Source organism: Dermochelys coriacea, chromosome 4 (assembly GCF_009764565.3).
Source record: "Dermochelys coriacea isolate rDerCor1 chromosome 4, rDerCor1.pri.v4, whole genome shotgun sequence".
Lineage (NCBI taxonomy): Eukaryota > Metazoa > Chordata > Testudines > Dermochelyidae > Dermochelys > Dermochelys coriacea.
Genome location: NC_050071.1, coordinates 139,402,598 through 139,423,408, shown reverse-complemented (window position 1 = coordinate 139,423,408; position 20,811 = coordinate 139,402,598). Strand labels below are relative to the sequence as shown.

Below are 20,811 nucleotides of genomic sequence, written 5' to 3'. Positions count from 1 at the left end.
AAAACCCAAACACTTTAAAAGCAAGGAAATAAACAGATAAGAAAAATCCAAATCTTACACTAGCCACATAAGCATTATTTTATCCTTAAATTATTCTTATTTCATCCCAGCACGAAAGCATTAATTCTGACAGAATTAATTCTGTCACAGCAATCTCTCTATATGACACTTAAGAAAAAAATATTATGGAAGTAGAAACTTATAAATGTGCAAATTAATGACACATACTGAACCTTAGTTTACATGTAACATCTAGATACATGTCTAATAATACTTTGTGCTTGTGACTGGGATCCCAGAGGAGCCAACTATGGTCATTCAATTAGGGTGAACTGCAAAGAATGGAGCAGACTATCCCCAAAGCTGGTGGATATTCCAATACTTAGATTTACCACAAAACACCCTCTATAATACCTCACTGGTTACCCAGAAGCCAACAACACAGTTCCCTAAAGTAACCCAGCCTCAGGCCTCCAGCCAGACACCCAAGTCAAATATGATGAGGATTACTGAAAATTTTATTAATCGTATAAAAAAGTTCTACAATTCCAAAGGATTGGACACATTACCTCCCGAGTTAATGAATAGTTCAGATCTTACCCAAATACATGCTTACATCCAATTCTTATTAACTAAACTAAAATTTATTAAAAAAGAAAAGAGTATGTTGGTTAAAAGATCAGTATACACACAGACTTGAGTACAATTCTTGAGATTCAGATTCACAGCAGAGATGGTGAGCTTTGTAGTTGCAAAGAGTTTTCAGAAATAGGTCATAGGTTATAGTACAATGTTTATATTCAGGGTGGTCCGGTCAGGATTGGGATCTCAGTCCTTATGGATTCCCCTGCATGAAGCCTCAAGCAGATCTGAGATAAAAAGGATGGGGACCCCAAGGTCTTCTATACCATTTTCTAGCATCCACTTGACCATACAGTCCTGGGTGAACAATGTTTTTTTTTTTTTGATGTAACCTTCTGTTTTCCAAACCTCACCGGTAATTAACTACATGGATTAACATGAGATAATTTATCCATTAGGCAGTCTATTACAACTTTAAAGAACATACAGACAATGCCATCATTGCATTCAAGATTCATCTAAATGTTAATATTCCCTTTTGATCTCTGAATCAAGAGCTATAGGTACTGTCTGTTTACATAGCTAATTATTAGACAAGATATAAGTAAACACGCACAATTAGTATCACCTCTAATTCTCTAACAATACAGGATTGCACTTCAAAGTTCTAGCCCATATAGCAGGGAATGGCCCTAATTACCAATCACATAATTTCTAACATGTCTTCAATGGTTGGCTTTGGGTCATCAACCTGCAAGTTGCTTAACCCTTTCTAGCCATATGTCACATTTTGTATAAGATTTATTGCAATTATATCACAGTGGTATCCACAATGATTTACATGGTCATATTTTAATTAAATAACGTCACTGTGCTCTTGGAATATTTCTTAGTCACTGCATCTCAAAGCACATTAAAATGGTAAGGATTTTTAGTCTGATAATACTGTTGGCCTAAGTACAGAGATTCAAACCAGCTTGTATCCGAAAAACAACATTTTAATGGATAAGCTATAAGTCTGACACATCAGATGAAGGGTACATTTGTGATATCCCCAGGGCTCAGCTACTCTATCCTTGCTGGATCCTTGTGAAAACAAATATTTGTAGCCTTGAACAAACATTAGGGGAATATACAGAATAGCCTAAGTAAAGGTGTTAACCAGCTCAGTAATTGGTAAATACCAAGGTAAGAATCCTATCCAAACACACAATCTATAGACATTCCCTTAGAGTTGGTTTCTCACTTATAGCGAATGAACTTGTGCACATTCTCTAGGCCGGGAATCGTATTGGTGGGATATGCAGGAGGAGATGTCACTTCATCAGCTCCCGAAGTTTCCTTTCGCTTTGAAAAAGTAACATTGGCCAATTTGGAGTTTGAAGTTGAAAATAGTCTGTCATATCTTCCCCTCCTCTGTTTCCTTGTTTTAGTGTCTAGTTTTCAAATAACATCAATAGTTGATAGATTTTTACCATTCCTCCCCTTGAAAACCACTTTTTGCACAAACTTGCGTTAAAATTTGTTTCAAAGTCTGACATAACATGGTTTATGTGTTAAATTGAGATACAAAGAAACATCAGATTCCTCAAAATATAAAAGCACTGTTTTAGTCTTATCACAAAGTACTTAATTCACTCAATTTTCAGAATACATTTTACTAACGACATGTAACTTCAAGTATTTGAAAAATGGAAGGTTTTGTGTTTTGGTGGTTTTTTTTGGTGGAGAGATAGAGATGGATTTGATTATCTTCATAATGGAACTGTGGTTGTCACCTGTCACTTATTCACTTATTAAACATGTACTTACTGATCTCAGGAGAACTCTCATCATCCTTTTGTTCCAAAAGCAGAGCATTTTACTGCTTGAGCTAAGGAAAGATCTCAGTTAGCTGTCATCTAAAGAATTATCCTTCGGTTCTTCCTTACCTGCTGCTAACCAATGGACTTCAAGGTACCCTCTCACATGGTGTCAGGGCTTTCCATAGTGATTAATCTCTTCGAAAAGTTTGGAGAAAGTTTGTCAAGCTTTCTTGAACCACAGGTATCCAGAGAAACATTAGACAGCAGTCAAAATTGCAAATAGGAAATATTTACACTCCAAGTTTCTTAACATTCTTGAGGTAGGCTTGGAAGATGTTTTCATAAATATTTTGTTACCTAATCTTTCGTTAACTCATTTGTTAACTCATGATTCCTTTTGTTTGGTTCTTTCTTTCTAATTGTAGAGGTTTTCCATTGATTCTCAATGTAGACTATACAGCTAATTAGAATTTCATTGCTGTACTCTGTTTTAATGGGGGAATTCCAATAAATAACTTATAAAAACTCTTAAAATATAATCAAGGCCTCAAGTATTCTACAAGTGTAGAAGTATTAATTGTATTTTTCTCTAGCCCTAGCAGACAGCCTTTTGTGCTGTTTGGTAACCACTCGAGTAAAGAGAACCTGAACTCTGGTAACTTTAATTTTCCATCTGAGGGACATCTGGTTCGAAATACAGGCCTTGGCGGAAGTACTGCTAAGCACATGGTGAGCTTTTAATAATTTTTTTTTTCTTCCACCAACAGTATGTTTTTGCTTTGCTAAATTGTTTTTCTTTGTATTACAAAATGCTTATTAGTGATCAGTCAAACAGCCAACATGTGTGCAGTACAAATATATATTCTGAAAGGTTCAAGTAAATCAGTCAGACCTTTAATGAAAAGTGAGGAAATAGGAAATTGTAGTTGCTGTGGGACAAATTCTACAGCCCCTCTTGGAAGCCAAACTCCCATTGACTTAAATGGATGTTCCACTCCATGGGGTGCACATGATTGGGCCCAATATGAAAGAAGACAACTTTCTAAGGACTGTGTGTAGTTAAAAAGATAAGGTATAATATCCCTGGTCTACATTCTGACTGACTCTAGGCTGCAAATAAAAATACTCTCCAAAGATGCATAATTTATCTCACTTTTTTCTTCAGTAACTGAAATATGAGTTATAGTTGAATCATAACTCTTGGTTAATATTTCTAAAAATACACAGTATTAACACTTGTAGTAATTTTTTAAATAACTTATTAACTCATTAAAACGATTGTCTCCAAACCTCATTACATTTTTAAACAACCAGACAAACCACAAAATCCCTGAATAGCTTTCAACTGTTAAAAACTGTTACTAAGATGAATTTTTTAAAAATGTACTTGTTTCCATTTTCAAGTAAAAGTTGAGTTTAAAACATATCATGAGCTCGATGGCTTATTGCACTACCATTCAGGGAATGCATTTTGGGAAGCAATCCCAGGGATTACAGATCCTCAGGCTGGCTGGGCTGGGTGCATCAAGAAAGTAACTCGAAGCGAAGGAGAAGTAGTGTGCAGGTTGCATTGTTGTTTAGTTCTCCCTAGTAGCCAGTTGAGAAAGGCATTGAGACTGTAAGTTAGAAGGGTGTTCTGTTGCACAGCTGCTACTGCAAAAGACATAGAATATAGTTTATTAGATACAGGTAATTGGGGAGCAATGGCCTGGTAATGATTTTATGACTCCGCATGGGCTAGAGCAATATTTAATGAGTCACTGCCTTATGGATGAGCATGGGGTTGGCCTAACCACTGGTTAGGTAAACAAGAAAAGATTTAATGTTCCAATGTAATTAAACTTCATTCTCTGTTTCCTACCCTCTCCCATATTATTCCCACATGGATACCAGTCATACTATTTTTATTTTCACATACGTGGGTGGGTTTCCTGTTAGGACCACCTGTTGTCTGTCAGAGCCAGATGTGATTGCTTTCTGATACGTTTCAGAGTAGCAGCCGTGTTGGTCTGTATTCGCAAAAAGAAAAGGAGTACTTGTGGCACCTTAGAGACTAACAAATTAGAGCATAAGCTTTCGTGAGCTACAGCTCACTTCATCGGATGCATTTGGTGGAAAAAGCAGAGGAGAGATTTACACACACACACACACACAGAGAACATGAAACAATGGGTTTATCATACACACTGTAAGGAGAGTGATCACTTAAGATAAGCCATCACCAGCAGCGGGGCGGGGGGAGGAGGAAAACCTTTCATGGTGACAAGCAAGGTAGGCTAATTCCAGCAGTTAACAAGAATATCAGAGGAACAGTGGGGGGTGGGGTGGGAGAGAGAAATACCATGGGGAAATAGTTTTACTTTGTGTAATGACTCATCCATTCCCAGTCTCTATTCAAGCCTAAGTTAATTGTATCCAGTTTGCAAATTAATTCCAATTCAGCAGTCTCTCGTGGGAGTCTGTTTTTGAAGCTTTTTTGTTGAAGGATAACCACTCTTAGGTCTGTGATCGAGTGACCAGAGAGATTGAAGTGTTCTCCAACTGGTTTTTGAATGTTATAATTCTTGACGTCTGATTTGTGTCCATTCATTCTTTTACGTAGAGACTGTCCAGTTTGGCCAATGTACATGGCAGAGGGGCATTGCTGGCACATGATGGCATATATCACATTGGTCGATGCGCAGGTGAAGGAGCCTCTGATAGTGTGGCTGATGTGATTAGGCCCTATGATGGTGTCCCCTGAATAGATATGTGGACAGAGTTGGCAACGGGCTTTGTTGCAAGGATAGGTTCCTGGGTTAGTGGTTCTGTTGTGTGGTGTGTGGTTGCTGGTGAGTATTTGCTTCAGATTGGGGGGCTGTCTGTAAGCAAGGACTGGTCTGTCTCCCAAGATCTGTGAGAGTGATGGCTCGTCCTTCAGGATAGGTTGTAGATCCTTGATGATGCGTTGGAGAGGTTTTAGTTGGGGGCTGAAGGTGATGGCTAGTAGCGTTCTGTTGTTTTCTTTGTTGGGCCTGTCCTGTAGTAGGTGACTTCTGGGTACTCTTCTGGCTCTGTCAATCTGTTTCTTCACTTCAGCAGGTGGGTATTGTAGTTGTAGGAATGCATGATAGAGATCTTGTAGGTGTTTGTCTCTGTCTGAGGGGTTGGAGCAAATGCGGTTATATCGTAGCGCTTGGCTGTAGACAATGGATCGAGTGGTATGATCTGGATGAAAGCTAGAGGCATGTAGGTAGGAATAGCGGTCAGTAGGTTTCCGATATAGGGTGGTGTTTATGTGACCATCGCTTATTAGCACCGTAGTGTCCAGGAAGTGGATCTCTTGTGGGACTGGTCCAGGCTGAGGTTGATGGTGGGATGGAAATTGTTGAAATCATGGTGGAATTCCTCAAGAGCTTCTTTTCCATGGGTCCAGATGATGAAGATGTCATCAATGTAGCGCAAATAGAGTAGGGGCATTAGGGGACGAGAGCTGAGGAAGCGTTGTTCTAAGTCAGCCATACAAATGTTGGCATACTGTGGGGCCATGCGGGTACCCATCGCAGTGCCACTGATTTGAAGGTATACATTGTCACCAAATGTGAAATAGTTATGGGTGAGGACAAAGTCACAAAGTTCAGCCACCAGGTTAGCCGTGACAGTATCGGGGATACTGTTCCTGACGGCTTGTAGTCCATCTTTGTGTGGAATGTTGATGTAGAGGGCTTCTACATCCATAGTGGCCAGGATGGTGTTTTTAGGAAGATCACCAATGGACTGTAGTTTCCTCAGGAAATCGGTGGTGTCTCGAAGATAGCTGGGAGAGCTGGTAACGAAGGGCCTGAGGAGGGAGTCTACATAGCCAGACAATCCTGCTGTCAGGGTGCCAATGCCTGAGATGATGGGGCGTCCAGGATTTCCAGGTTTATGGATCTTGGGTAGCAGATAGAATACCGCAGGTCGGGGCTCCAGGGGTGTGTCTGTGCGGATTTGTTCTTGTGCTTTTTCAGGGAGTTTCTTGAGCAAATGCTGTAGTTTCTTTTGGTAACTCTCAGTGGGATCAGAGGGTAATGGCTTGTAGAAAGTGGTGTTGGAGAGCTGCCTAGTAGCCTCTTGTTCATACTCCGACCTATTCATGATGACGACAGCACCTCCTTTGTCAGTCTTTTTGATTATGATGTCAGAGTTGTTTCTGAGGCTGTGGATGGCACTGTGTTCTGCATGGCTGAGGTTATGGGGTAAGCGATGCTGCTTTTCCACAATTTCAGCTCGTGCATGTCGGCGGAAGCAGTCTATCTAGAAATCCAGGCTGCTTTTTCGACCTTCAGGAGGAGTCCACCCAGAATCCTTCTTTTTGTAGTGTTGGCAGGAAGGTCTCTGTGGGTTAATATGTTGGTCAGAGGTGTGTTGGAAATATTCCTTGAGTCTGAGACGTCGAAAATAGGATTCTAGGTCACCACAGAACTGTATCATGTTCGTGCACGGCTGCTACTCTGAAACCTGTCATTATGCAAGGCACTGAATTTAGCCGTATAGAGTGGAAATCTGTCAACTTCATGAAAAAACTCGCACAGATACAGACAGACATCATCTTCCTCTCCAAATGCAAACAGATGGACATCATACCGAAAGGACTGAAGGTAAAAAATCCATTACAATCTACATACCACACAGACTATGCTGACAGCTTGTGCCACACACACACTCAAAGAAACTGCGGAACCACCTGATCAACATTCTCTACAGCAAACAGGGAAAGATTAAGAATGAGCTCTCAAAACTGGATACTCTCATAAAGAACCAACCTTCCACACAAACTTCCTCGTGGCTGGACTTTACAAAAACTAGACAGGCCATTTACAAAACACACTTTGCTTCTCTACAAAAGAAAAAGGACACTAAGCTATCGAAACTACTATATGCCACAAGGGGCCACAACAATGGTTCCCGTAACCCACCCAGCAATATTGTTAATCTATCCAACTATACTCTTAGCCCAGCAGAAGAATCTGTCCTATCTCGGGACCTCTCCTTTTGCCCCTCCACCCCCACGAACATGATACAGTTCTGTGGTGACCTAGAATCCTATTTTCGGTTGGCCAAACTGGACAGTCTCTACGTAAAAGAATGAATGGACACAAATCAGACGTCAAGAATTATAACATTCAAAAACCAGTTGGAGAACACTTCAATCTCTCTGGTCACTCGATCACAGACCTAAGAGTGGCTATCCTTCAACAAAAAAGCTTCAAAAACAGACTCCCACGAGAGACTGCTGAATTGGAATTAATTTGCAAACTGGATACAATTAACTTAGGCTTGAATAGAGACTGGGAATGGATGAGTCATTACACAAAGTAAAACTATTTCCCCATGGTATTTCTCCCTCCCACCCCACCGCCCACTGTTCCTCTGATATTCTTGTTAACTGCTGGAATTAGCCTACCTTGCTTGTCACCATGAAGGGTTTTCCTTCTTTCTCCCCCCCCCTCCCCCCCCCCCCCCCGCTGCTGGTGATGGCTTACTTAAGTGATCACTCTCCTTACAGTGTGTATGATAAACCCATTGTTTCATGTTCTCTGTGTGTGTGTATATATAAATCTCTCCTCTGCTTTTTCCACCAAATGCATCCGATGAAGTGAGCTGTAGCTCACGAAAGCTTATGCTCTAATAAATTTGTTAGTCTCTAAGGTGCCACAAGTACTCCTTTTCTTTCTTATATGGTGTCTGCCACATCATGTCAGTGAGTCTGAGGGCTAAAGGTGGTGGTACACCTAACATGATATTGCTCTGCTCTGTTAGCTAGTAGGAGGCACTGAAAATAGCATTAAATAACAGGTAAAGGACATGGATGCTTGGCAGAACTTGAAGCACATTAATGAAAAGGAATAATTTTTATATAAACCTGAAAACGTTCTTAATTCACATGGGGAATTCAGAATTCCTTTTGTTTTCAAGGCCTTTTTGAACCAGGCATATCAAGTCAAATATTGAAATATACCTTTAAAAGGCTTAGATAATTTTTTTTAATACAACTGGTCTTGGTTCCTGCACTTTCAGTAGTATTTCAGTAGCTAGAAAATTAAGGCAGATTTTAATTAGCCATCTATTTATTGTTGTTAATGTTTATACCATTATTTATTGACTAAGACCCACTTACATCTTATTAATACTGACAACTAGGCTGTGCAGTGTGTATCTCCTAAGGGACCTCTGGCTTGTTCAAGGACCTATATTTTTGGAACAACTCACATTCCTTACCTGGGTAAGTCTCTCAACATTATCTCGAAGTAGTTAAGGAACATTGCCATCTGATTATTTGTAATCATTTAGCAGCTGGTGTATTGCTTGTAGAGAGATTGAAAGCATATACAGTTTGGTTCCACAGCTGTAGATACTCTGTAGAGCAGTAGCCCATGCAAAGAATCCTACCTGACATGGTTACCTTGACCATGTCCCTCCACCTTCACCTTTTCACTAAAATCTGTCAGAAGTTTTCAAGGAGTTCTCCAAAAGTAGGTATTTGGAAATAAGGCAAAAATAGAGCTTAAACTCTATTTAGTTTGAAAATACCTTGGAAAAAAGTCACAAAAAGTAGGGGAGGGGAGATCTTTCAAAGACTGGGGATGCATAGTGAGAGTAGAATTGAGTGAGCCTGGTGGAAGTGTTCTGCTTTTAAGGTAAAATCCACCCCATTCAAGTCAGTGTGGGGCCTTGTGTCTTAGCTACTGCAGTTCAAAGTCACACATTTAATTTGGTTAATGTTGAGTGTGAGTTTAAATCCACTAAAGAAAATAAATACGAAGTTCAAGTTGAAATGTGCTATATGATTGTCACCACTATAATGTCAAAAAATTACCTGCCATACCTGAGGTACAAGTTACTTCCTGGTTTAAGCATAGGAACATAACTGCAGTATCTCAGCTACCTCCATTTGGTAAGTATTGACACATGACTTTTAATGATTGCTTCATTAAATTGTACCATGTTGGAGTATTATGTACTTATATTCATTGCCTTATCATCTTGATCCCCTTAGCCTTTAAAAATATATATACAAATAGGGCCTGATGATGTTCCCTTAGAAGATTGCAAAACTGTCATTGATTTCAAGGGGGAAGATTCAAGTTTCCCAATATTAAAATATTCAAAATTTATATGGAGCCCAGATATTTTGGCAGTAGGGGCCAGATGAATTTTTAAATATCCTTCAGCATCTGCAACATAGTTTATAAAATACAGCAATAAATGTAAAAAAATAATGCTTTGGGGAGTACATAAATCTTAATCATAAATTGAGTGCAGTAGTCTTAAATATCTGTTCCAAGCTATTAGCAAATATTAAAAATAATCAGTTGCACACCTAGTAAATTTCAAAATATTATGAGACATGCTTGCTTTAGTTACTGTAGGAAGTTTATAAAGAACCTAATTTTGACTGCATTAGAGCTTTACAAATTACAGCAAAGTGTTACTATTACAGAAGTTTATAGGAAATCAAAAGCCAACAATTCAAGGCGGTAATTACATAGCAAAATCTCAACTCTTCTTTTGTCAAAAGAAGATGATTTTACAGGAAAGATGAGAGAGAAGAGTTTATCCTGTCTTTTTAGTCCTTTGTCTCTGTCTTGTGTTGTCTGAATAGTCTATCCAAGCAATGGCTGCAACAATATTATCGTTGTAATAAAAACATTGTGTACTTTGTTCCAAGATATAAGATTATATTAAATAGATTTTGTCAAATGCCAGTCTATTATGTGCAATTAAGATTTAATCTAATTTCATCTTTTAATAATTAGCCTGTTAAAATATTCTTTTAAAAAAACAAACCCTCAACACACAAATTCCAATGCATTTGCTTAAAAAAAATTCTTATGAAACATTTATAGCAGCCTAATAAATAACAATATTCTAAGATCTTGATATTAAATGTTACACCTGCATGTAATTTTCAACCAGATCAATTTACCATACAGCCAGTCTTCCCTAGAGAAACTTTGCCTGCAGTAGCTCAAGAAGACCATTTAACCAAGGTTATTCCAATGAGAAGCAAATGACTTAATAGTAAAACTAGTAGCTGAAAGCCCATGCTGTCTCATGGCTCTGGCAGTGGTGATTAGGTGCATTACCTCTGATACCACAAAGATGTGGGGATCATTGGCATGGCATAGATACATGCCTAACTGTAGGTGTACATTGCACAGGAGTAATTCATAAGTCAAAATGGCTGAGAACTTAATTGGGTGGAGACAGACTGCAAATCCCAGGGATGTCTGAACCTGCTGATGTTCTGAACAAAAAATAAATAAAAAAGTACTCTCAGCTATGCTTGAGATGGTTTGCATTGTTTCACACTGACTCAACAGACATTCTAGGCTTCAGCGTGACAATTTTGGAATCTTCTTATGTAGATAGACTATTTAGTCAATTGTGATATAATTCAGTAGTTGGTGGTGTTAACTAAAAAAAGCCCATTGGTCCTTTAAAAATAAAAAAGCTTGAATCTTATTCACGATCAAATGACTTCAGATTTTGCCAAATGTATTTGCAAAAAAAGTTCTTCCCTATGCAGTCTCATCTGTATTGCCTTCCCCCCCCCCCCTTATCTTATACTCACAAATTAAGTGAGGACACAGAGGAAATTCATTTATCAAAAGAAGGCTTACATCCTTTCTTCTCACTGAAGTTGTATGCTTAAAAGTGGTAATATAAGATCAAGCAGCCTCCCGAATATAAGTCATAGCATAAGGGAATTTCGGTAGATTAACATTTAAATATGTTAATGGTTGGTGTGCATCTGTATTTAAAATGACTTGCGTTAAATAATGTCCAAGGATCTATTAATCAAACATGCTTGAGAGGCCATTAATGAAATCATGTTTTATATTTCTTTTTATAGTCAGCAGCAATATACATACATCACAACTGCCATAAACATTCACCTTTGTTTAGAATTGATTTTATTATAGTTCATTTTTGAGAAGTCTTTTCAGATAAGACCTGTTTTCCTTGTGTAATGTTTGTAGAAAGTGTGGATTGAGTATACTACTACCCTGTCCTTTCTTCTCTACCCTGTAACATCCTTTTTTGTAATTTTAAAATTAGTGATGCTCTTCAGTTCCTACTCTTCTTTGTTCATGAGCATCACCTAGCGCACACTTGTGCACATGCGAGTAAAAGAAATAAAAAACATTGATATGTTACTATCTTTCTGTCTTTTTGCATTAGCCTCTATATAACCTTGCCAGTAATGTTAAACTTTGACTGAAGCAGTTGAACTGTCATTTTTTACAAACTTCTTAAACAGAGTAAATATGTTTATTCATAGTATTTTGCAACTTCTCAGGTGTGCAACTATATTGATACTTTTTCATGATTTATAAAAGGAAACTCCATCCCTTTGTCTTTGACCAATGGAGGGCTTAAAGTAGTCACTAGAGCCCTGCAAATCCGTGGGTATCTGCTTTATATCTATGGGCCATTTCTGCAGATATCAGCGTGGATGCGGATACAAATTTTGTATCCACGCAGTGCTCTGATGGTAAGGGTGGGTGGGCAGCTGTGAGGAAGCGTGGCGTGGATCCTTCACCTGCCCTGATCAGGGGGCGTGGGGCAGGGGGCGTTACCATGGTACTGCACATACTGGTACAAGTTGTAGCCAGAAATTTGCTCTGTTTTTTTTGGAGGGGGGAGGGTTAACAAAACCTACCTATCAAAGCAAGATTCTAAACAAAAGTACCAGCCACAGTTATACATCAATTTATATAAAACAAGAAGTAAAGATTACTCTGCAAGTAAAATGTAAATACCAATTGTTTAGACTTTTCAATTTGTAATTCTGCTTTTTTAAAGTAGATATCCTTTCCATGAAATATGTTGCATAACTTCATGTAATAGTATTTAAAACTAACTTGAAATATTTCATTTTCATACAGGAAATAACAATAAGATGCACGAGAAAACTAAGCAAGTGTAAGCTATTCATTTTTACTCCCCCCCCCCCCCACTTATCCTTCCAATTCTACGTCATGACAGTAGGTCCCAAACTCCTATTTAGATGGGATGGCTGCTGATAATTACAGTGCAGTTTTGTTTTGTTTTTTAACGCAGTTGTGTGTATATCTAGGGAAAGCTTTAACTAGGTGCTTAAAAGATGAGAAATCTGGAAACTGATGTGGAGTATAGGGACAGTTATTTAACGTGATATCACTGCAGCACCAAAACAGTGTTTTAAATAAAATAATTTTTGGTCTTGTACCTTAGTTCCTCCTGTGTTACTGATGCATGAGTTTCTGCACTGATTATGGTCGCTTGCTAATTGTGGTTCTCCCTGGAGGTTGTGCATTCAGTATCTTGTGTCACTGTCTTCTGCCAGTTCTTCCTTAGCCTTCCTTGCCTTCTGTTTGTTCTCTCAAATATCCAATTAAGGGCTTGCTTACCATGTTTCCTATTTGTATTTGGGGGAAAAATCAGATGATGCAGCTAGATCATAAGATAAGTCTTTTCATTACACTAGTATCTCAGGAGGATGTTAAACAGAAGCTACTAAAATTAGACATTTTAAAATCAGCAGGCCTGGATAACTTGCTTCCGAGAGTTTTAAAAAAGCTGGCTTAGTATCATACTAGACCATTAATAGTTGGTTTTCAGTAAGTCAGGAACACAAGGTATGTTGCAGAAGACTGGAAGAAAGCCAATGTTGTGTCGGTATTTAAAAAGGGTAAATGGGATGACCTGGGTAACTACAGGCTTGTCAGTCTGGCATTGATCCTGGGCAACGTAGTGGAGCAGCTGATATAAGACTTGATTAATACAGTATTAAAGGGGGGTAATTTAATTAAGGCCAATCAACATGGGTTTAAGGAAAACAGATCCTGTCAAACTAACTTGATACTTTTTTTTGATGAGATTACAAGTTTGGTTCAAAAAAGGTAAGTTTTGAGATAATATATGAACACTAGTGTAAGGCTTTAACTTGGTACCATATGCCACTTAGATTAAAAAACTAGAATGATATAAAATTAACATGCAGTGTAGATGTAGTGATGTTGGTCCCATATCTCTCTCACCAACAGAAGTTGGTCCAATAAAAGATATTAACTCACCCACCTTGTGTGTCTAATAAAATTAACATCGACACATTAAATACATTAAAAGCTACCTAACTGATAGCTCTCAAAATGTAATTGTAAATGGGGAATCCTCATCCATTGGGTGTGTTTCTAGGGGGGTCCTGAAGGGATGATCAGTTCTTGGCCTTGTGCTTTCTAATATTCTTATCAATGAACTGCAAGAAAACATATACTCATTACTGATAAAGTTTGCAGGTGACACACAAATAGGGGGAGTGATAAATAAAGAGGAGGACAATGATCTGGATCGCTTTGTAAACTGGGCTCAAACACACAGTATGGGCTTCTATATGTTCAAATATAAATGTATACATCTTGGGACACAGAATGTAAGCCATACTTACAGGATAGGGAAGCCGTGACTGAAAAAGATGCGGTGGTCCTGGTGGAAATGAGCTCTCTTAGTGCAATGCTATGGCCAAAAGAGCTAATGTGATCCTTGGATGCATAAAAAGTGGAATTTTGAGGAGTAGAGGTTACTTTATCACTTTATTTGGCATTGGTGCAACCACTGCTGGAATACCATGTCCAGTTCTGGTGCCCACCATGCAATAAGTGTATTGATAAATTGGAGAGGGTTCAGAGAGGAGCCAGAAGAATGATTAAACAATTAGAAAACATGCCTTATAGGGATAGACTCAAGGAGCTCTATTTGGCTTAGCAAAGAGAAGGTAAAGGGGTGACCTGATTAGTCTATAAGTACCTACACAGGGAAAAAATATTTAATGGTGGGCTCTTCAGTCTAGCGGAGAAAGATGTAACATGATCCAATGGCTGGAAGTTGGAACTAGACAAATTCAAGCTGGAATAAGGCATACATTTTTAGCAGTGCAAGTAGTTAACCGTTGGAACAATTTACCAAGGTTGTGACGGATTCTCCATCACTGACCACTTTTTTTTTAATCATGATAGGGTGTTTTTTAAAAAGCTCTGCTCTAGGAATTACTTTAAGGAAGTTCTCTGGCCTGTGGGAGGAGGTCAGACTAAGTGATAACAGTTGTCTCTTCTGGGCCTTGGAATCTATAAATCTTCAAGTGTTCGATTTGGTGTACATGTCTAACGTCCTGAGCTTGCTTTTTTTAGTATATTTCTAACATGTCCTGCTCTGTCAACTCTGACTCTCACATTTGTTAGCTGGTCTTTCCATTAAATGTGTAGTATCTTCTTCAGCCATCTGCAATGGGCAGCCTGCAGTCTCTGTTATTAGCCACTGTCATTGGCCAAGTCTCTGCTCCATACAGCAGTGTGCTCAGTGCAATCACCTGATACTCTGGTCTTTATTTTAGTGTGGAGACCCCTGTTTGACCAAATGTTTATCTTTCCAAAAGTAGTGTTTGCATTTCCTAATTTTGTTATGAATATTTTTATTGTAGCAGAGTTGGCGGTTTCTTGGGGCAAGCTAGTTTAGGACGGGGGACGTTGGCAAATACCGGCTTAAATCCAGTTTAAACCAGGAAACTGGGAAGAATAATTACATTAGTATCCATCAAGTTCAGCAAGCATAGAAAGTTTGGATACATCCATTCAAACAGAGGAATAGGCTTGATCTATCTGCTACATTAAAGTTGGATTTCTGCAACAGAATGCTACATGGCCAAATGGACCTGGACTGGTAGTCCGCAACTCTGCGTGCTTCTGATTGCTTAATGCTTCAAGTCTGCAAATCTGCACTGTCAATTTTATATGATCCAATGTTTTTGACTTTTGTCTATATAATATTAAAAACTAAAATATGTCTCATGACATGTGTAACTTGAGAAAATACTGTGCCAAAATATATACAGATATTCCAATGTTTAGTGTAATTACATAGTTCACCTCTACCCTGATATAACGCGGTCCTCGGGAGCCAAAAAAAGTTAGCATTACCAATTAGGCAATAAGTAAGAAGCACTTAATTTCAAGTGAAATGTTGTTTGTGAAATAGACAACTCTGAGGGATGAGCATCAGAACTTTCTCTTCAAGTTGTCCCTTGTTATGTGGAAAGAAAGGATCAACGTAATGTCTCAAACTTAAAAGATGCTGGGGATTTGTTTGGAATTTCTGTATATCTGAGATCAGGTTGTATACTTAGGCTGGTAATACCACTGCCTTTCGTGCTGGCTGGTGTAGTCTCATTGCTTCCTTGTACTTCCTTATCTGTTTGCATCCATCTGTAGTCTCTTGTCTTATACTTAGATTGGAAGCTCTTCAGGACAGGAGCTGTCTTTTTTTGTTGCATTTTGGTACGGTTCCTGGCCCATGACTGGGGCTCCCAGGTGCTCTGCTAATAAAATAATTTTGATGTAGAATCTTCTGACACTGATCACTAAAAAGACAAAGAGGAAGGTTATTTCTGATGCTCAGCTTAGTCCTAGGTTTGGGGATATTTAAGAAGTATAAATTGAGGGCTTTGTTCACAATCCTTTTCCTGCAACCTTCGAGTGGAGGATTAACGTTAGTCCTCCAAACAGGATACCACAGCCTGACACCCAGTTAAAGTAACAAAATGCAAAACAAGTGAAAAATGTTACCATGTCATCTGTTAAACTCTAAATCAGATCCATTTCTGAGGGGCACTTCTCTAATATTTGTGGGAATTGTGTACCAGCGGGGCTAGGTTCTGAGCCAGAATGACTTTCATGTCTCAGACATGCAGAAACTTATTTTTACTTGTTTTCAGTGCACCTGGTTTTTTCCAACATATTGTGGAAAGTTCACACTGTTTCTGTGAACCCATACAAATAAACAAAACAACCAACACTTGTCTATAAACAAACAGATAAAGTTACTTTCTCTTTTGCTGTAAGTCTATGTGGGATGTCAGCTGCAATGGTTTGGTCAGGGTTTGGTTGAACCAGTCTTACGTTGCAGTATCTCAATAAAAATATATTGAGGTACTTAAGGTTTTCCCCCCAAAATTTACACCACAGAGTGAACCATGTGTGGGAGTTTCAAGAAGCATACAAGATTGCTTCTTTACTTCCTGAGTGACTCTTTCAGTGTGTCCAGAGGACTTAACCCCACTCCTTATAATCTGGCAATTGTAGGAATGCAGGTAGTGGAATTGAGGTGCTCTTGAGCAAAGTTTGGGATTTGGGAGACCACTAGTTAGTGAGGCTGCTACTGCAGGTTGGACAGTAAGCAGAAGAGTCTCTTCTTTCTCCCACTTTTTCGATATAAGGCATACTGAAGGCTGGGAATTCCTAGACAGGCCCACAAATTGTTCAAAGAATTTGGAGATGTAGAGCTGTTGAAAGGTATAATGTATTTAGAGCCTGATCTAATTGTCATTGATATCAGTGGGAGTCTTTCCATTCCCCTTTTTGGAAGGAAATTTAAACCAGGCCTTTATATGGGATGAGTTCTCTATTGCATAGTCAAAAAATGGGGGTGGATGCGTGGGATGGTATTTGTGTGTGGTGGTTGATTTATTTATTTATTTATTTATTTATTTTGGTGAACATTTCTATAACAGGCCAGTTCTTCCTTTAGATAGGTCAGCCCAATGTGTTTCCAGGATCTTTGGGCATCTAGGGCTTGCTTGCATGACCTACTTCAAGACCATGGATATTTTTCTTTATTGGAGATCTCACAGTGAGATCATTAAAAGTGCTCCCACTTGAGCCAATAGTAAACTTCTGTTGATTCCAGTGGGAACAGAGGTAAGCTAGTGCTGAGGACTTTTGAAAGCATCTCCTTTAGGACAAATTGGGATGGATTTGATTTAAATCACCAAGTGGAAAGCCTTGATTATCATCAATTTTAATCAGCTTTTTCATTTCTACTACAGTTATTTTTAGAGAACGGTGCATTCTCATTGGTTGATAAAACCATTAAAACATGCTGATTTACAAGTAAATAGAGCCTTTACACACACCTTGTTGCTACCTGGGAGGTACATGATAACTCTATACATTTATTTAGGCAATTATGTAGCTTAATATTTTCAGGTTCTTATTCATTGGACATTTTTACTATGTTAGAAAATGGTGAATGTTGGGTGTAGTCATAGACTCAGTTATCAAATTATTAATATTTATCAGAGCTAAGGTCTAGAGAAACTATGAAATAGGAGTATGAGACCATCTGGGTGGGCTCAGTGGATGATCCTGATGAGATCCATGATGGTGCCTCCTGGAGTCAGAGGCATGGTCCCAGTGCCTGTGGTGACTTTGCCAGTCTCTTGCACCCAATAGCACAGTTTCTGGGTCCCCCACAGGATCAAGCCCTTAATACAGTACACGTCCTATTGTGCTATATTCATAAAGCCTGACCTCAAAAGCTGGGGGTTTATCCTATGGTTCTCTCTCTATGTAGAAAAGCAGCGTTTAAAACAGTTTTTGATAGAGGCTCATGGATTAAGCATATTTATTTTTTTATTTAAATGTTTTAAGAGATTAAAATAAGTTTAGGCCTTACATATTTTGTGTTAAATTTGGATTTAATTGTAAACAGGCTTATTTTTAAAAAGAACTTATAATTTAAATAACAAAATCAAAAATCTGATTTTAAAATATCCAACCTTTTTAACTTCAAAAAATTTACTTTCATCCACCCAAGTGCAAATAAAATGTCATGAAAATAAATCAACGAGGCACAATATTAGAGATTTTAAGAGGTGTTTTTAAAGTAAGGCATTGTGTGGGTCTTGTGCTGTAAAAGATTTCTGGATTGTTATTAGGAAAGAAAAACTTTGGCTAAAGCAATTCATGTTATGTTTGTATTTGTCATTTCAGTAAGCTGTTGTCCCAGATATATGCTGCTGTTGTAGAGGCAGTCCTTGCTGGTATTGCATGCTATGCCAAAACTTCCAATGCAACCAAGGTAATTTAAAATTCCTGTCCTGAATCATGTAGCAGCAATTAGCTTGTTGGCATTGTCTTCAGAATGGTACATACATCTGGCTTAAAGGAATACCTTCTGAATAAAATTACACCATTTCTATTTTCCTTTTTGGCTTGCATCTACTTTACAGTAAAGTTCATATAGTCTTTAATTTTGCCTAAACTGGGTTATTTGACATCAATAGCAAGTTACTTTTCATTGGGATGGTGGCCTCCAGCAGGAGTCTCTGAAATGTCCATTTTAATTAGTGCTGTTTCAAAGTTTTACACATACAAAAGGTGTGTCTGACCTTGTGAAGTTTGGTAGTAATCTGGGCACTCGGTAGTCTGGCTCAACTGTGGTATTGTGCCTCTATTGCCGGGGTATGGTTTCTGTTCAACATCTGCATGCGCATCTTGTTAATGGGAATTCTGTAAGCATATACATATAATTATTTGTTTGTTTATTTGAAGGCAAAAGAAACCGCAGAAGAAATTCTTATGTCTATGCTTGATTCCTTTCATCTAACACAATTTAAAACTGCATTACGGTATGTAACTTTAGATATTTATTGGCTTTTCTGCTCATGTTGTCTTAACTCGGTTGTTTTCTTTGGGGAAAAGTTTCAGTTAAAACGTATTTCTTGTTTTAAATTTGATTACTAAATTTAAGATTTAAATTGATTTGGTAGAATAATAATTTTTTTTCTTCCTCTCCACATTCTCCGAGCCACTTGAAAGTTATTTTAGCCTTAAAACTATGATCAGTTTCTTTGCATGTAGTTTAGCGTGTAAAAATGATATGATTCAAGCTTTATCTACATTTACAGCAGTGTGTAGGGTACAGACACTGCATGCCCAGCTAGGACCGGTATAAAAAGCAGTATACGGTGTGGCACAGCTTAATAGAGTAGAGCATAGTGCTCTCCACGTCTGAACCCTAGGAGTATAGATAGCTCTCTACATGCCCAAACAGTGCCTCCCATGTCTATGCCGCTATTTTTAACAGCGTAGTGACCTGCTGTTTCTCCCCTGCTGGAGTCTTTCTCCACCACAAGGAAAGACTCTAGGAACAGGGAAAGGCTGCCAGAGCCTTTCCCCAATCCCTTCCCCCTGCCAGAGCCTTTCACTTCCGCACGTAGCTACACATCCCCTACATGCCACTGCAAGTATAGACAAGCATAGTCATTAGCAGACCTCTAGGAATAAAAAAAAACATTTTAACTGGATACTATTTCTTTTTTGTACACAGCTCCAAAATAGCTTTTCAGATTCAAGCTGTGAATAATCATGGAAGGTCAGTATTATGTTATGTTTCATATGGGAAATAAGTAATTTTAATGCTAGTCAGCAACAAAGTATTTTTAGCCTTCACAAAACACATTAGAGAAGACATTATGATCTTTAAGTTTGTTATAGCAAATGAGGGCAACCATTAAATGCCTTAGCATTTGTATATAGAGGCAATTTAATGGCTTATTATTCTTCTGTGTGTATTTATATTTTTATGGAATCTTAGTAGCACTTTAAAAGTGAAACAGCTGGGTAGAGCATCTTTATTATTTCAGTTAATATATAGGAACAGCAGACATACATTAGGAGTTTTCATTTAAAAATAAATTTGTTTGGAGTAAGTTCTTTTTGGTTTTTTGGTTTTTTTTCTTCTCAAACTTATGGCATACATACATTACATTTTGCCATATTGTCTAAAACCAAATTTCACCTGCATTTTACCTGGTTGACTAAAATGCCCTGGAAGTATAGAACACTTCTTTCAATAAAGAAATAGTTATTTTGGATTGGTATTGTAAACTCTCATTTAAATTATCTAGTCTTTAAATATTGAAATATTATTCTGTTTTAGAATTATTCCATTGGATAACGAGGATAATCTGTACTTAGTTAAAACGGTAAGTAGAACTATTCCGTGCTGTGCAATAACTTCCAATGATTATTTTTAAATGTAATAATCTCTACCGCAGTGAACTACTATATATAAATTTAAAGATCTCTTTATAAAAAAAAATCACTTAAGATCTCAAAAGATGTAGTAAGGGATTAGATAGACTTATTTTTGTAAGATTTTTGAGTTCAGTAAACAGCAACAAATCTCTGCTGTCTTTGGTAGATGGCTTTTGGATGCAAGAACTGGTTAGCTCCTGATGTGGTTAGGGAGCGTGGCCCAATAGATAGGGCAGGGAACTTGGGCTTAAGAGACCTGAATTTGATTCCATTGGCTGAACCAGAGTTTTTATTCTTGCTATACTTGTGTGGTCTTGGGCAAGATACTTAACTTCTTTGTTTAATTTCACCATATATAAATAGGGATGATATTTATCTCTTTGAAGAGCTTTAAGGTCTATGCATGAAACTTTGTTTTATTAGTACTAAATATTTTTAAATGCTAAAATACTCTTTTTTATAACAAGAACCAATGGCTGGAAATTAAAGCCAGACTAATGAAAATTAGAAATAAATTGTACATTTTTAAATGTGATGGTTACTGA

The 20,811-nt window shown here is 38.0% G+C and overlaps 1 protein-coding gene across 1 annotated transcript in view; it reads left to right on the top strand.

Annotated features, from left to right (window-relative positions):
- Nucleotides 1-20,811, top strand: part of DNAAF9 (dynein axonemal assembly factor 9) — a 136,489-nt gene that overhangs the window by 51,850 nt on the left and 63,828 nt on the right. The window contains exons 10-16 of the mRNA XM_038398852.2: nt 2,981-3,116; nt 8,550-8,631; nt 12,302-12,338; nt 18,218-18,305; nt 18,779-18,855; nt 19,557-19,601; nt 20,169-20,214. Of these exons, the coding sequence (XP_038254780.1) occupies nt 2,981-3,116; nt 8,550-8,631; nt 12,302-12,338; nt 18,218-18,305; nt 18,779-18,855; nt 19,557-19,601; nt 20,169-20,214 (511 nt within the window). The remainder of the gene's footprint in view (nt 1-2,980; nt 3,117-8,549; nt 8,632-12,301; nt 12,339-18,217; nt 18,306-18,778; nt 18,856-19,556; nt 19,602-20,168; nt 20,215-20,811) is intronic.